This window comes from Falco biarmicus, chromosome 13 (genome assembly GCF_023638135.1).
Source record: "Falco biarmicus isolate bFalBia1 chromosome 13, bFalBia1.pri, whole genome shotgun sequence".
Lineage (NCBI taxonomy): Eukaryota > Metazoa > Chordata > Aves > Falconiformes > Falconidae > Falco > Falco biarmicus.
In genome coordinates, this window is record NC_079300.1 from 25,346,470 (window position 1) to 25,363,779 (window position 17,310).

Consider the following 17,310-nt stretch of genomic DNA (forward strand, 5'->3'; position numbering starts at 1 on the left):
GTAGGAAGCTGCATCATCCAGGGCAATATTACATCTCTGGAAGGCTCCTTCCTCATTTCAAACAGTAACGATCTCAAGTAATTTGGGTTAGAAACAGAAAACAGTTATGTTTTGCAGGCAGGCAGTGACACAGCACGCTGGCTTTGCTGTGCGGGGCACTGACCCGGCTCAGGGCTGTGGGGCTGGGGTCCCCGGGGTCCCCCAGGCACAGCCGGTGGCAGGTTTGTGGGGGTCCCGGCCCGGCCGGCCCTCCCTCTTCTGGCACACGGCTCTGACGGCGCCGGGCTGCGGGGCGAGGCCGTGCCCCTTCACAGCCGGAGGACGGGCACAAACGGGCCCGCTGCCTCCGTGCGGCGGGGGCCAGCGCTGACCCGCACCGGGCGCAGCCGGGCCGTGTGAGGGGCAGCCGGGCCCGGCCGGGCGGCGGGGCCTGCAGGGGCCGGGAGAGCGGCGGGGGCAGCCGGGGCCCGGCCCGACGGGGCCGGCGAGGCCGGGCGGGGGCAGCGAGGCCGGGCGGGGGCAGCCGGGGCCGGGCGGGCGGCGCGGCGGCTGACGTCAGGACGGGGCTGGCGCTGCCCGCTGGCGGAGCGGGGCCGGCAGCGGGAGCAGGCCCGGCAGCGGCAGGTAGGGGCGGCGGGGCCCGGCAGCGCCTGGGCACGTCGGCGGGCGGCGGCGGGGGCCCGGCCCGGGGCGGGGACACGGCCAGACCGCGCGGGGGTCAGCGGGGCGGCGGAGCAGGCCCCGGCTGCCGGGGCCGGCGGGGGCTGCCGCGGGGAGCGCTGGCGGGGTCCCGCCTGACGGGGACGCGGCGGGTGCCGCCCTGGGCGGGCAGAGCGGCGGGCGGGCCGGGGCCAGCCTGCCCCGGGCGGGAGCGGGGGGCTGCGCGGCGGCGCCCCCGGGGCAGCGGGGGGAGGCGGGCCGGTGCCTCTCCGTCCGCCCGCTTCGAGCGCTGCCGCGGCGAACGGCACGTCCCGCAGCGGGACGGGGCGTTGGTTAGCGCAACCCAGGCGCGGCCTCACGGGGAAGCGGCCTGCGGGTGGCCGGCGCGCTCCAGCCACGGAAACCGGCTCGAGGGCGCGGGGGGGCCCGCACCGCTGAGCGCTGCGCAGGAGCCGACCCGCCGCCGGGGCGGGGCAGCGCTGAGCCCTCCAGCGCCCCCCAGCGGCCGCGCTGCCCCCCCAGCGCCCCCCCGTCCCCCTAGCGCCCTCCAGCGGCCCCGCCCCGGGCTGGCTGCACCGCACCGCTCGGGCCGCCGCGGGCTGCGGGTTGAGACGCTGGATCTGGTTTGGAATTCGCTTTTCCTGCCAGCCAGCTGGTGTGAGAACAAGTCCGCTGGAAAAGGCTGGTGGATGTTCCACAGTGGATTCTGTGCCAGAAGGAAAAACGGCGATTCCAGGGGGTGGGAGGGAATAGCCCCACCCCTTTGCTGCATTTACACCTAACTTGCGCTCAGTTTAGGCAGCTACTGCTTTTAGATTTCAGTCACCAAGGAACTAGGTTGAGGTTGGTGATAAATTGATTTCTCTTTGTTTAAATCCCATTTTCCGTGTTGGTTGCGCCGAGCTACTTTAACAAGCGAATAATACTCAGTCGTGACCACTTGCCAGGCTGGCTTCCAGCTCTGCAAGTGCTCTTTTAGACATAACGTGGGTTGCTTCTCAATACTGTGTAGAACTTCAAGTAAGTGCTTGTGCTTAAAAAGGACCAGAGAAGAATATCTAATTGTTTTTGCACCTCCTACTTCAGTACCGACAGATTGTTCTGTGTGATTCCTTGCTCTATAGCCAGAGCTGAAGTTTTGGGCACTTCAGCCTGTGTTGGGAAGATGCAGTTGTTGCATCCAAGATCACGTGCAAGGTGATCAGCTTGCACAGCTGCTGAAGCCTTTCACTGTTACAGCCCCGGATAGCTGTGAGACATTCTGTAATCACAGGCAAATCTTAATTTTTCAAGAGAAATGTTTTCTTCTTCACTTCTTCCCCGTTATGTGTCTAAGTTAAATCTAATTATGCTGTTGTGTAACAAGAGTAGGTTTAAAGGCAGCAGAATACATTCAGTGGCCTAATCTAGCACTTGCATCAGAACTGAAGTTCATCCAAGTTCTTTATTGGCTCTTAGACTATAAAAAGGCCTCTGGAAGATGTACAGTGATTGCACCTTGGCAGGGAAACTAGCACACATGGAAGCTCCATTGGAGGGACCCATTCCTGTGAAAATGAAGAGCAAGAAGACTTGTTTCCCTGTAAAGGAAAATCCCAGGGGAGAGGAGCATACACTGAGGTGGTGGGACAGTGATGCTTTGGTCCTTTGTACCACTTTGTTACTTTGGAAGAGTAAATTGGCCTCTATTGCTGGAGCTTGTTCTCTGTCTACAGGTGACAATGGCATACTTAGACCTCAGGGCAGGTCAGGGTGACCAGGATTACAGCAGGATAGGAGTTCGACGCTCCCTTTCAGTGAGCTGTCAACTAAATGTTTGTTTTCCCAGCAAGCTGGTTTATCTTGGAGTTTAAAGTTTACCTGCAGGTGGTTCTTACTATCACACCCAAGCCTGTGAAGGATGTAGCGTTCCTTCAGTATGAAATCCTGCTGGCTGTAGTCTTACATGTTACAGTATTTGCCCAGTACTGTGGAGAGGACACAGCTACAAGTAATATCCAGTTGATGGCATCTATCAGAAAATAAGTGAACGCTTACTAACTATATTTTACTAGAAGATAACAAAACTTTCTTCTCTTAGTCCCTTCCCCCCCCCCCCCCCCCCCCCCCCAACCTTAAACACATTCCTTGTCTGAGAGGAGTTCCTCTGTCTATTAAACCTATGCCACTTCCCCCGCCCCGGCCCTCTTCTTATGCTGCTACAAGTAGAATGTTATCTGGTAGGTTTAAGTACCTGTCTCTCATATTGGCTTACAAGCCCCACAAATAATTTATTAAAAAAAAAAAAGGCAGCCTTCTCAAGGGAGGCTTATAATGCTTCTGTTCTTGCTTTTCTAGCTCAGTCGCATCCAGATAGTTGTGTTTTTATTAATCCATTTTAGAACAGTAGTCAGAAGGCCATTATGCTATAAAGTAAAAACACGTTCTCTAATACACACTGTAGTTGATCTTTTTTCTTTAGCATGCTCCTAAACCAGAGTGCAGTGGCTGAGTGCTTAATGTCACGTGTGATAACTTGCATTTAATGCAGGGTCCTTCCCCTGCCATTGCAAGCTTCATTTAAAAAGTTGAGGAGAAATAATCTCCCTTTATGGGCCCAACTTTTACTTATTTCAGTTAATCTGGGAGGGAGCTAGTGACAATTTGGAAGAAAAAAAGTCATAAAACCAGCTTTCTCCTTCCTGTTGAAGATGAAACTTTCAGCTTTTGATTAGGCTGGACTTTGAGCCAGTGAATGAAAAAAAACAGAAGAGGAAGTACAGAAAAAGGGAGGTGGGGAAGAAGTGAGGGAGGTTAGTAATGTGAGAGTGCAGAATACAGGAAGCACACAGCACATGGAGAGAACAGCTCTGAAAGGAACTGGTGAGTCAGGGAACGCTCACTCCAGTCTGTCTTCCCAGTGTCGCAAGAGTGGTAGCTGTAAGCTTGTGCGTTTTCCGGTTAAACTTAAAAGCAGTCCCTGATAGTCATGTTGGATTGCTACAATTGCACGTTTGTTCCATTTGTTAAGTCCTAGAATACTAGTTGTGCCTCACTGGGTATCTTCAGCTGAGACCTACCATCTCTGTCTACAATACACGCAGCTATAGTATCTGATATTATACCTTGAAATGCCTCTTTCTAATGTATTACTGTGAAATACTGAAGCCTGCTTTTCTCCCCCTCACCTTCCTCTTCCGTCTACCAGATTAAGCAACAATGACATTTGTGAAGAGCGGATGGCTGCTCCGGCAAAGTAAGTCATGGGCCTTTTACCTCCGTTTCTCCCCACTGTGCCTTAACATCTTCAAAAACATCAGAGCAACTTAGTAATTCCCAGGGCTTTCTTAAAACAAGTTTCTAGCTCTGTGAGTGTTTTTTGGTTTGGTTTGTTGTTTGTTTTTTTTTTTTATCTTTAGGACACTTTACAAAGTGTTTTAGGACAGCATTTCCATGGGACTTTTTGGGTATACTGGTGTGAAACAGGGTATACCATATCTGACGCGTCTGACTGGCATTAGGCTTCAGATGCTGCTCTGTAATTAGTACTGTATAAGTGGAGGCTTGGAAACTTTACTTGACACCTTAACTTAAAGTCTTCAATTAGTCATGCCCTCTGCTTGTTCTTGCAGCAAGTTAGAACTGAAGCGCCAGGTTATGCACTTGAAAATAAACTCAGTTGTGACTTTGAATACTAGATAAAGTATGGAACCCAATCCTGTAATGTTCTGAAGTAGGGATGCTGTGGTACACGATTTTGCTTGGCACCTCAGAATGTCTGGGGCAGCTGTGAAGGATTTACTGGGTTATTTTTTATTAACTTCAGGACACAAATACTTCCCAATATGTGCCCTTAAAAGTGACTGTCTGATTTTTAAGGTACTATTTTACGGCGTTGGAAGAAGAACTGGTTTGACCTGTGGTCTGATGGCCGCTTAATATTCTATGATGATCAAAATCGCCGTGATATAGAAGATAAAATCCACATGCGAATCCATTGCATCAACCTCAGAGTGGGGAATGAATGTCGAGGTAATAATGAAACCTTCAGGATCTGTGTATTCAGTTTCTCTACATTTGCAGTGCTTGCCTAGCGTACCATTTACAACAGTGCTGCAGTAATAAATGTGGCCAAGGTGTGCAACTTCATTGTTGTTAAAGAAAAACAACCCATCCCCTAAAAAAGCCCCAACCCAACCAGCTACTAAATTCCCCTATAGATACCCAGGGCATGGTATCACCATGTGACAGATTAGGTTAGGGTTCGATACTCCTTTTAAAACTCAGTGAGGACAGTGTACTATATATGCAGGTGGCAGGCATGCACGTAAGAACAGGATGTTCACAGTAGGCTTGTGTCTGATTATAGAGTGTTAGAGGTGTAATTATAGTGCTGGCTGGAGTGAGAGGCAGGACTAGAAATGGGAAACCTCAGCAGATATTTTTTTTTCCAGTTATTACTAAGTTCACTTCTACCACTCGTTAGTACTTGATGCTGACACAAGTAAAGGATGTACGTATTGGGAGAGCACTTATTGCAAAGTAAGAATTGGTTCTGCTGTGAGACATTTGCATTTCTTAGGAATGATGTTCAGAGCTGCTTACTTTCAGGAGGCTGAAGAGTGAGAATGGGTTATTTCCTTCTGTAATTGGTTCTGATGCCGTGGAAGGCAGCTACAACTGGCCCTAGTTTATTTTGTCTAGACTTTTGCATAAATGTCGCCATTCTTATAAATGTGATCGTGAAATTCTGGTTATAGATATTTCATAACTCATGTCCTTTTTCTAACTCAGATTTCCAGCCTCCGGAGGGGAAGCAGAGAGACTGTTTACTGCAGATTGTTTGCCGTGATGGGAAGACAGTCAACCTCTGTGCAGAGAGTCCAGATGACTGCCTGTAAGTCTGCCAGATAATACTGGGTTTGCTGCCTCTTCTTCTTTTATCTTTGTTTTTCTTTCTCTGCCTGATGATTTTTCTTGCTTTGGACTTCGAAGACTCATTTAAAGGAAGTTTTCAAGCAAGTAAAAGCAGGCTTTCAGTGACAAAAAACATAGCTCTCCTATAAGAAGTTGTGTAGCTCATGCAAACTAACTGCAGCTGAATTGACTGAAAACACTGAAGGGTGAGGAGGAATAAAAGAATCTTATTAAAATGGTTAGTGCAAGATTTGCTGAACAGATTATTTTTTTTTCCACTTTTCCCATTCTTCAAGTAGTACATGATCCTGCATAGCCCAATCAGTAGTGAAAGGAAGAATACTCTATTACGATGAACTCCCAGCTGAGCTTGGCTATGTATGGTTAGATAACTCCTATCATCAGTGTTTGCGCAGTACGCGTGGTGCAGCAAGCATGCTCCCAGCCGTATGGTGTGGGGGTATCTGTGGGAAGTACATATACCTTATTTTCAACCTGTTATAACATCAAGATCCACACTCTCTAGTCAGCACAGATGCAAGTGTCCAGGCAGGAGATACAACTTCTCTGGTCCATCTCCTCCTATTACCTAATCCTGAGCTGGTTTTGGCTGCATATTACCTAGCTGTTGTGCTTGCAGGGAGGCCTTCAAAACTGCATCTGTTCCTTCTCATGTTCCTCTTCATGCCTTTTTAGCTCTGCAGAGGGAGTAATTATTTCTGAATCTTGATGTAACACTTTTGTGCATTCATTGTAGTGTATCATTAGTTTTTGACATGTGCAGTATCTTAAACTCTGCTCCTGCAGTACCTCTGGTTGCTGACCTTGGTTTTTTCATAGTCCTAAAAAGAAAAAGTGGTGCTAATTTCTATCAGTGTTCCAATAAACAGTGGGTTGGTTTTTTTTTTGCAGGGCATGGAAAATTGCTCTCCAGGATGCCAGAACAAACACAGTAAGTGTACTGCCTAGACTTTATACAGATAAAGAAGCAGCACATCAGTGTTATGTGTGGTCCAGAAATTTTCTTCTGAAATCATGTTCCATCCTTCTGTGCTGGAGAAAAACAGGGTCATGAGCATGATGGTAAGGCTTGTCAGTGGTGAGAATGATCCTCTGGAGCACAAGCACTTGTGGTCCTTGCAGCCAAGTCCAGGCAAATAGATGCTGGGTGGAAGTGAATGGTTTCAGGGAATGATTTCTCTGGGTGGAAGTGAATGTTTGGGAAGGTCTGTAAGGGAAGTGGGCATTGAGGCTATGGACAAAAAGTAAATGTTCTGCAACCAGTAAAAATGTATTTTTCACTCCTTTTCAGTACTAGCTTTCCTTAGATGGCTAGACTGAACCAGCTAGAGATGTTTGTGTATCATAGGGAAATGCTGGGTTTTGTAGAAGCTTATCTCAGTTTTTTATGGGTCACATTAACATTGCCACTGTACTGAGGCATCTGTCATATGATGTAACTTAGATCTGTAGATATCCGAACGAAACACTTGTCATAGCAAAGCTACCCTGGACACAATTGCCTCTGACTGCAGCCATACTATGCTGCTTCATGGTGTTCAATGAGAACTGAAGGAATTGTCCTCACGCAGAGGGGACAACACTCATGGTCTGTCTGCCCTTGGTTTAGACATTTTATCTTGCTTATGTGTGAGATGGTGACTCCTGGTTTCAGGAGTTAGGAGCTGCTGCTTGTCCTGTCTCTGACAGCTGCCAGCCCTGCTAGATGGCATTCAAAACTTGCCAGTGCATCACCTTTGTCAGCCAAGGCAGACCCCTGCTACTGAAAGTAGGGCAGGTAGCTCTCCGCACAGGTAGTGTCGAAAATTAGCTCTTCTAAAGCTGTTAAAGGTCTCCAGCAAAGACTTGAACTAACCACGTAACTGGGTTTGAGTCCATCTGTAGGTGTCTGATGCAGCTTTCAAAAATACCAAACAGCCAGCAGTGCCTCATAACTTCACTGGAACAGCAGCAGGGTGATCACCCTACTTTGAGAATTATGTCATTTACAGATGTTTACCGGCTTGTGTTGTACAGAGTTCCCTGTAGCAGGACTGAATACGTTTCCTGCTAAGATACGAGCACTTGCTGGACTTTTTCTCAGGTGGTAGAAATACTTGTTTCTACATATAGTGCTTTCAACAGTATGTTTCGAGCAACAATTAGAGTTTCCACCACAAGTTTGAGCTGGGATATAAGCCACAGTATGCCCTCAGAAGTCTGTCTACAGTACAAAAGACAATAGGAACATTCTCTATTGAGCTAATAAGGCATTCACTTTTAAATTAAAAAAGGGAGCTTTTTTTTTTTCTTGGGATAGGGCACTAACTAAAAGCATCACTGTAGCTTTCTGATACTAGAGGCAAAAACACAAGGCTACTGTAACAAATCTTAATTAGCTTTGAGAGCTCCTTGTAGATGGACTGAAGTAAGTTATCACCTTTGCTTCATGGCTGCCTTCAAGAAGGACCAGAATTATAGGTGGCATTGCAAAATAATTCCTTAAAAACAACCAAGCCCCCCCATATCCCTAGAGTTAAGCCTCTTTTACCATATATTTTTTTTAAAGTCTCCTCGCAGCCAGAAAGTGAGAGGTGGCTAAGAACTGTAACAATGTTCTGCTAAAAAGTTCAGGTGCTGCTTTTGGCTACTGCATTTGTTTCCTTTATCTGCCCTTGCAGAACTTGGTGATACCACCCTAGGGTGCCAGGAAGCAGTAGCTGAGTTGTAAAGACCTTTTTATCTGAAAACGAAGGATGAACAAGAGGGTAATTTCTAAAACTGAGGCTATGAATGGTGGAAGCAGTTGGTGTGCTTGCATGTACACATATGCATGTATGTGCACACACACAGGTAAGAAATTTTGTGGCTCCTTCCTGTGGTTGATCAGGCATGTGTATTCTCCCAGGTCTGCTCGCCAAGTTCTTTCTTTTTGTAGCACTTTATAAGGTACTCACTGCTTCCTTAACATGTAGCACATCTAAAGGTTACTCTTTCTTTGGAGTCATTCAGTTTTAATCCTTGTACTACTCTTAACTAGCTATCTGTAGGAAAAGGTGCTAACTGCTGTATTCCCGTGCTGTTTAGGGCTACCTGGGATCTGATGTGATGTTCGATGAGACAGCCATTTCCTCAGCCCCTCCTCCCTATACAGCTTATGCCACACCATCACCTGAGGTAAGAGTTGCAGTCAGGAAGTATTAAAATAACCAAGGTAACGTAAGTGGCTGTCCTTCAGGCGCTCAAACTGTATTCCCAAAGTGCTGTGTTTCACAGTTGTATCCAGCTTTAAGGTTTGTACGAAAGCAGGGTGAGTAAGGCACTAACAATCTATTGTCACTCCTATTTTGCATGGATTTCCTTTGAAAGAGATGAGGCAGATCTAGTTGGGAGGTATATAAAAGGGTGGCTGCTCAGTCAACTTGGAAAATAAAGCTGCTCAGAGACAGAGCAGAAAATACTTGGCTGATCTTGAAAGATACTGGCCATGCAGCTTGTAACATAAGGAGGTGTGACTACACTTTCACATTGTGTAAGCACTGGAAGGATATAAAACCAGGAGTTTTAAAAATAGGATTTAATGACTGGAGCTGTCACTTTTAACACAGAAGGATTTAGTTGTATCCAAGATATCATAGCAACACAATAACTCTAGCTCCTGGATGCAGTGTTCTTTTGCAGTGGAGAAGGAGCAGCACTGGGGCCAAACCAGTATACGCTGCGGATTTCTGGATGTTCTGACTGATGTGCAGTGGTACATAAAGGGGTGGTTTGGGGTGGTGTTACTTGTTGCAGTATAGCTGCTCTGCTCCAGCCCCTCACTGTTAGAAATAGTTGTTAAGACCTAGAGGTGGTACTGGGAGCTTTATCAGGGCTAGTGGCAGTCCTTTCTTTTTGGAGAACAAAATTGCTTCCAAAACGTACAGCTACAGAGTATCTGTCCTGCATCTGACATTTACTTGCAGTGCGCTAGAGGAAAGTTGGTTGGAGTTTCAGATCAGCTGCTGCCTACGTGGCACTTCTGAGCAGTCCAGAGAGCTGCTGTTGGCATGAGAGCAGAGAGGAGAAGCCGGTAAGGCTGCTGCAGCTCTGCCTGATGATCCGGGCTCTGCCTCTGCCGTTCACCATCCAGGAAGGCTGGAGGTGGAGTGCTGCTTAGAAGCACTAATTTTTGCAAGCAGCGGTTCTGAATCCTTTCCAGGGACTAGGCAGACTATATCAGTATGGACTAGATATTTTAGTGGAAGTTTGACTGCGTTAGAAATGAGGGAGAATTGAACAGAGTGCAAAATCGGGTACATAGCAGAGAATACCTCTGTAATGGACATTTTTTATTTCATCAGGTTTATGGGTATGGCTATGATCAGTACAACGGTGCGTATCCCCCTCCTGGTCCTCAAGTCTTCTATGCCTCCAATGGACAAGCTTATGCTGTTCCCTATCAGTATCCATACCAAGGTAATCGGTATCAACCATATCCTTCACCTTCCTATAGAAGTTATTTGTGTCAGTCTTTCTGGCTTTAATTATATTAATCACCATCGTTTACCACCCACCACTCCTGCACAACAGAGTGATAGAAAGAAACATGACTTGCAGCTGGAACCAAGTGCTCTTACCCTTCCATGACAAAGCAAGTGCAGTGAAATTTGTATTAAGTGATTTAACCTTCCCAATGTGATCCCAACATACTTAAATTACTTCATAAACTCTTTATGAAGTACACAGAAAACGATAACTACAGGAGGCAGCATGTTTTCTTAGGAAAGATAGAAGAGCCAGAACAATATTGATTCAGTACTCCATGACGGGCATTGATAGAGCTTTTGATTCATCTGTTGCTCTTATACCTAGCTTAATTATTTCAACAGTGATGGTCAGCTATGACCTCAGAATTAAACCCAAGTTTCAAAGGTAAATCCACACCCAAACCATGGTTGTAACTGGTTCTTGTCCCACATGCTGGTATTGCTGTAAGGCAGTGCATTCAGCCTTGTGAAGTCTTCTGTTTCTCTGTTCAGGTTTGTATAGCTTTCAATCCCAATAAAAGAGGGAAGAGAGTAAAATTTTAGGGTGTGCTTTTAAGCTTAGTCAACTTAATTTAGGATTAGCTTTGCACAGAGAGCCACAATCCTACAGAACTGGGGCTTTAGAGTAGTACAGGTAATATAAATCGGAAGATTTAACTTACTAATTGCTTATGATCTGGCTGTGCAAACAAGAATCTCTATTCAGAATCTTTCTCAGTTTTGAGGGAAATTCTTTTCCATCTGACATTTGTCAAATTACTTCCTTTGCCTTTTCCATTTTTTATTACAAGGGAGGTGCATGAGCCTAAAGCTTTTAAAGCTTTCTTCATCTAAGTTGGTGAAGTCCTAAGATACAGAGTGTATATATGCAAACACAGGGGAAGGTGGGTTCTGTTGGTTCTCAGCAGCTGAAAAGCAGCAGCTTGTTGAAAGTCCCAAGAACTATTTTTAAAAACTAGCAGCAGGCGTAGCTTCAGAAACCTCTATCATAAAAATGCAACTCTCCTAAACAGTTTGCAAGTCCAGTGTGTTAAGATACCAGTTTTAGGCTGGGCGTAGTAACCAAGTCTTGATGTTTTCCTTCACTAGAGTTACTGCAACTAAATCTCAGGGGTCAAGTTCACCCCTGGCAGCTAACTTAACCCCTGCGCTTTCAGCTTCATTGCTCATTCTCTGAATTGGCATAATCCTCCTCATGAGTTTCCCAGTCATGCATTGTTGAGAGTCAGTGAGAGCTTTTTCCAGTTGTGTTAGCTGGATCACTTCAGTATCTGTTACAAAGAACATTATGGTATCTTCAAGAACATTCAATTTTCCTGAAATGTCTGGAAGGGAAAGCAGTACTGTATGGTTGCTTTGCAGGTAGAAGATAAGTCACAAAACATGACAGATGGAGCTTGTACAAGTCTGTTGCAGAGCAAGGGTCAGTTGGTGGTGTCTTGAGTCTTAGGTTAATGCCTTGCTACCGGGCCAGTCTTCATCTGGAAAGAAACTTAGCAGCTGTCACCGCACAGTAGATCAGTCCAGTATGTTAAGGCTGAACTGAAGTAGTAGGCAGTAATTATAGAGTGAATAACTGGTACGCAATTCCTGACAAACCGCTGGCTTAAGAGTTGCCAAAGATTTTTTGGCAGAAGGAACTACACTATTTGCCTTAACTTCAAGGCTGAATCCATTTTTAAAGCCATTTCTTGCATTAAATCCACTAAGTGTTGGATAGAATGATGCAAGTGGATCATAGGTTCTTTGATAATATTAATGCAGAACAATGTTCCATTTTATGTTTATGATGAGCTTTTCTTCCAGGTATGGAACTCTTAAAAGGCTAGAAGTATTGCTAGACCTCTGCATTTATTTAATAAATGTGGAGGCTGAACCCAAAGCAGAGATGTATTTTACCTTTGTAGCTGATATCACCTTAGTGTTCAATGGACGAAAGAGGGTGAAAGAGTGAGCATGTTTTGAAATTGCAGTGTGTGGTGTTAAGATATACGTTTCTTTTGCCCTCCTCCTAATGATCTCTTATTGCCTAGGACCTTACGGCCAGCCCCCTGCAAACCATGTCATCATCCGAGAGCGTTACCGTGACAGCGATGGAGACCTTGCACTGGGCATGCTTGCTGGAGCAGCAACTGGAATGGCTCTGGGATCATTATTCTGGGTCTTCTAGATTACCCATTCCTTATCTTTGTAGTTCCAAAAACCTTTATTGTGTGCAATAATATATTTGCAATGTTGTTTACTGTTAAACTTTAAGAAATGCAATAGTTATTTTTCAGTAGTGACATCTTAATAACTGATTCTTAACTGTCTTATGGAGAGTTTAAAGGCACCATTTAGTTAAGTGATTGGAGATGATGTGTTGCTCTAGAATTCTGTTCTGATGTTTGGAGTTATAAGAATTTGTACTGATAAGGATGAACGTGAGCACCAATGTAACATGGTAGCAGTTGCTAGCTTTATGAATAGACAGTTACTATAAACACCATAGAAAAAATTGATTTTTTAGGGGGAGTCTAAAATCTGGTCCAAATAGGAGGTTGACAGGAGCCCTGCATTAGTAGTTGTGTACTACTGGCTTCTAAACATTCCCTGGACAAACATATAGCTCAGCAGAAACTCCTTGGCATTAGCTAGTCTGCCATGCTTGAGGATTTTTTTTGTTGTCCAACTTGCCTGCAGATGGTAGTGTATTTTCTTAGATGGAGTCCTATACCTGCCTCTCACACCACCCAGGTTGTCTTTGAGAATGTATAAGCAAACCACAAAAAGCGGCAGCACTCCTCAGTTCTTTTATTCTCCCAGAAATGTGAATGACCAGTGGCAAGGAAGACCAATGTTTGTTGTTCCACCAACCTCTTTATCCCGAATCTTCTCTGGTCAGCTGGAAGTAATAGATCTCCAGCTTTGCAAGCGGTCTTTCATGTCTGTACAGTTGCCTCAGACACTGTACCAAGTGCATTACTGAGGAAGAGGCCATTGTCTAGTGCCTCTGCTCATTACTGCTATCGCTCGGCAGAGTCTGCAGGAGGAGAACCAGCTTGAACAACCCTTGCCCTGTTGGGCCTACCAGAACCCCTCTGCAGGCAGTAATGGTCAAGAGGGCAGAGATAACCAGCACAAGTAGACCTTGTGCACAAGGCACTTTGACACCAGCTGCCTTGCCATGGCTTGGAGAGAAGGTCTCCAAGGTTTCCTGAACCACGTTCATTATTTGCAACTAGTTCTGAGCACAGCTGAGGCTGGGTTTGTTCTGTGCACACTTTCCCCTCATATTCAGCAGGTCTCTTCTTCCCTTCATGGCTTGTTAAGGAAAACACTCCAAGGAACCTGGCTGGCTTTGCTGCTATGTCTGGTTCCTTTATACAATGTGCTCTTGGAGGCTGCTGTGCTATGAACTGTAACCTGGAGTGCAACTGTCATGTGTGTTATGTGGCCTGTTATTTTATCCTGTTATAATCCATGCTGAGCTGTGCTTGGCAGGGGAAAGAAAGCTCTGAAGAAATGCATGTGTTTTGTTACTCAGGTAAAAGAGGCAGGGTGCCTACGTTGAGTTCTTTATAGGAAGAGGACTTACTTTTATACTTCCACTTTCAGCTTCCTGTATTAAAACAGTAATATGTTGCCTGTCTTATGCTTTCATTCAGAAGTAGGTTAATTTCCTTAAGGTTCGTGGGGTTTCAGGTATGTCAGGAAAGATGAAAATAGTTGAGAACTTGCACCCATATAAATTTAGATCGAGCCGCAACCTTTTTCTTTTCATCCTAAAGCTGTCTTGGCTCTACCCTATGTATTTAAGCCATAGAGATCTCAGACAAGAGTGGGTAGCAGCCAGGGGAAGCACTAAGCTTTCATGACTCTCAGGACCAACCCAATAAACTGAAATGATTGGAAGTAAACAGATGGATGTAATCTTGGCTGCATTACTAGAAGTGGGCCTAATCCAGGGAACGTAAATTTCTTTTGAGAAACTTTGGCTTGGAGCGGAACACCAATGTGCATGCATGTCCTTTCACAGATACAAGCTGCATATGTTCTGCCAGCGGTATGTACTGAAAGGACGTGCTGCAGGTTCAAAAGAGGACTAAAGCAGAAGTGTCCTGTTGCTAGTCTGAACTAAAAGAAATGGGAGTACATTACTGCAGTTTTCTTTGAGGCCTGGTACCCTTGAGGCCAGAAGGAGATGGTGACTGTCTAGAACTTCAGTGAATTGTCACCCTTTTTCAGCCTTGAGAAAACCTCGAAGCTGACTACAGGTCTACACTGCTGTTCAGTTTGTGCTTTGCAATCTAGCCAGTGCTGCAGATTGCCTCCATCTTCTCTTCTCCCTGCGTGATATTTAGGGGTCGGGGAGAGTAAAACAATTGAACATAGTTGTGATTTCTTTTGAATTTCAGAATGATTGTGAAAGAATAGCACAAAGTGAATCAGCTAGTAATTTATTTTAAATTCAGTGTTTTATTGTGTGGTGTGGGTTTTTTTTAAAATGTTTTGCAGAGGGACATGTAAGTCTCTTGTGCTTTCAGGACATAACTGTATCTAGGTCTCCAGTTTCTTCGAATAATGCATGTTAGATAAAGACACTGTTCATTGCAAAACATTGCTGGGTTGGATTCAAAGCAAGAAATGATCTTTTGAAAAGTTCAAATTGAAGTATGTCTCCATTAAAAAAATAACCTTACCCCTTTCTCAAGGGGAAAAAAATAATTACAAATTGAAGCTGAAGGTTCTAGTTCCATCTTTTTTAAATATAAAAATACAAAAATAATGAGCTATCTCTCTATCCTGCCAGCATAGGCATTTTGAAGCTAGAAAGCCAGTATACAAAACTGTGCTAGAGCATAAACTCGAGAGATAGGTGATACCACAGTGATAGGAAGAGGCAGTGCGTGTGCTAAGATCACTTTCCAAACAGATTGAAATGGTAGTCCTAAGCAGGTGTTTGTTTCGGAGTGGTGCTGTTCATGATGCTGTGATTCCAGGGGTACCATAGCACCCAGGCACACACTTTCCCACCTGGGGGCCAATACTTGCCCTCCCTAAACTATGGGCAGCCCACAGCCACTACAGTGCCGCTGTTCTTGCCGGGTATGCTATTGGGTAAGGATGACTAAGTCTGTTGCGTAGCAGTTACAGTCCGTTCAGAATTAAATGTCAATGCTGACAGAGGTCACAAGGCTGTACTTTCATCTGTGACTAATTACTTTTGGATTCTTAGTCATGGACAGCTGGGCAGGGGCAGGCTTCCAAAGTGGGGTGGAAATGCTCAGCCTTCTCAGAAGTCCAGCCCCATTAAAGAGGTGAACCAGGGCCCTCTTCCCAAATTCTTAGTTACATTTGAAGACATAGCTGGTGGCTTCTTTGGCTTGAACGTGGGGGACTAGGGAGCCAGCCTCTTCTAGTGAGTGGGTAAAAGCTTAAGAACTAGAGGGGAGTGGGTGGGAAGTGTTTACATACAGAGCAACTGCACTGACTTTTGGCAAAGACATCTTTTGTAGTGATGAAGCACATTTCTGAGCTGCGTCTAGATGGAGCTGCTCTAAACGTTACACAACACTGGCTTCATTTTGTTTGTTCTTCAGTGGAGATTCAATAGGTGATAGAACCAGCTAAGCAAGCTGAGTAAAGAAGAAAATTCACACTCGTGTTCCTCAGATATGTTTTTGGCTTTTCCTCTTTGTGATATGACCAGGATAGATACGTGTAAGTCACAGAGGGTAGCATGCAGCAGATGTTCCCCCCCACCCTGATCCTTCATATTCTTGTGCACTATTTTAACTGCTGCTTTTACTCTGTCTTCATTCTCATTATTAATTTATATCAAAATTTCCTTAGCAATAAAATTAATATTTAAGTGTAATTGTTTTGTCTTGACATGTTTACTAGCCTTTGTTCCACATTTCTCATTTAGTTGGTCTGTAGACAGGTATATGTTTTTCAAAGGTAGTCGCCTTACAGAGGTTTTCTTTGCAAGGAAACGGTGCCATGATTAATTCTGTGCACCTCCCGTCTTTCCTAAGCAATTACAAGGGTGACTACTTGGTAGAAAAATGAACTAAGACAACTGTGGCTGCTGAGTTACGGCTCAGGCTGACATACCTCAGTCATCTCAGTTGCCATTTAATAAAGATGATGTAACATCTGTGAAATCAAAGTAACTCTGCGCTAACACCACTATAGCTATAGATTAGAATTAAGGCCTATTTCTTTTTTTAATGGAGTTGAAGGCTTTGACTCAGAAACGCTTAATCTTGGATGTATGCAGTGCTGATCCAGATTTACCATTTGACAGTGTGTTATCAAATCAACAGATTTGTACTGTTGAGTATTACAGTAAGCAGCTTGGAGCACAGATGTTGCTCTGGGCTAAATGCTACTGGTTGCTGTATCGGTATTTCCTGTTTATGAATTGCAGAGTTGGGTACAATCAATAAGTTTGCTTAGACAAAGACACTAAATGACCACAACTAGCTCTGCCACCTAAAGGCAATCTATCTTGTACGTTTGTTGGGGATTAAAGTGTTTGTCAGATGGACCACAGTACATTTTGTAGAACGTTATCCTTGCTTTATGTACATTTTGTTTTTACTCTTGAGGGGTGGTGGCTTTTTTTAGCCACTAATCTGGGGGAGGAATAAAAACAAAAGTGCTATTTAAACCAATCAGTTAATGTAGGAGTACACATCGCTCTTCTCCCCAGCATGCTATGTTGGCTATGGCTTCTTATCAGTTGTCAGTGCTGTATGATGGATTTACCAGGCTAAGCAGACCATTATGTACGCTTAACCCTGCCCACCAGAGCCTACCTTTACTGAAATTTCTCCACCTGAGCAAGTTAGGGAACTAAATTTGCTGTGCAAGGCTCCGCAGCTCCATACCTTCCTGAACTGCTGTGGTCCTGAACTGGCAAAAGCTTGGGGAACATGCTTTGCCCCTGTTCCTGCTTTCCCTTCTCCCGACTGCATTGCCTGTCTGGTTTGTAGTTGCAAAGTGCAACCACAGTAAAACTTGGGTTGTAGTCCCAAAAGTACCTTTATTTGCTCCTCTCCTTCCTGTTGCAGTTTCACTACAAGGCACTGAGGTGGGTGTGGAGCATCTGCTGTTCTCTCCATTTCAGCAGTGCTGAAAGCTTCCCCTGTTACGCTGTGAGCACATACTACCTAAACACAACCGCTTGTAACAACGAACTGACACCGGCGCACTGCTTTGGGGGTCTGCCCATGAC

At 45.2% G+C, this 17,310-nt stretch overlaps 1 protein-coding gene across 1 annotated transcript; it reads left to right on the plus strand.

Annotated features, from left to right (window-relative positions):
• The first annotated feature begins 515 nt into the window (after window positions 1-515).
• PLEKHB2 (pleckstrin homology domain containing B2) lies at window positions 516-15,945 on the plus strand. Its single transcript, XM_056358511.1, has 8 exons — window positions 516-624; window positions 3,848-3,895; window positions 4,519-4,671; window positions 5,434-5,536; window positions 6,469-6,508; window positions 8,644-8,733; window positions 9,900-10,014; window positions 12,119-15,945. Exons 2-8 carry the CDS (start codon window positions 3,859-3,861, stop codon window positions 12,253-12,255), a joined length of 675 nt encoding a protein of 224 aa, XP_056214486.1. The 5' UTR covers window positions 516-624; window positions 3,848-3,858; the 3' UTR covers window positions 12,256-15,945.
• The last annotated feature ends 1,365 nt before the right edge of the window (window positions 15,946-17,310 follow it).

Bases quoted from the DNA above. Each gene is read 5' to 3' on its own strand.
- PLEKHB2 (XM_056358511.1), top strand. From the start codon at position 3,859: ATGACATTTGTGAAGAGCGGATGGCTGCTCCGGCAAA. The intron at 4,672-5,433 runs GTAATAATGAAA...TTTCTAACTCAG, and splicing joins AGTGGGGAATGAATGTCGAG to ATTTCCAGCCTCCGGAGGGG. The intron at 10,015-12,118 runs GTAATCGGTATC...CTTATTGCCTAG, and splicing joins CTATCAGTATCCATACCAAG to GACCTTACGGCCAGCCCCCT.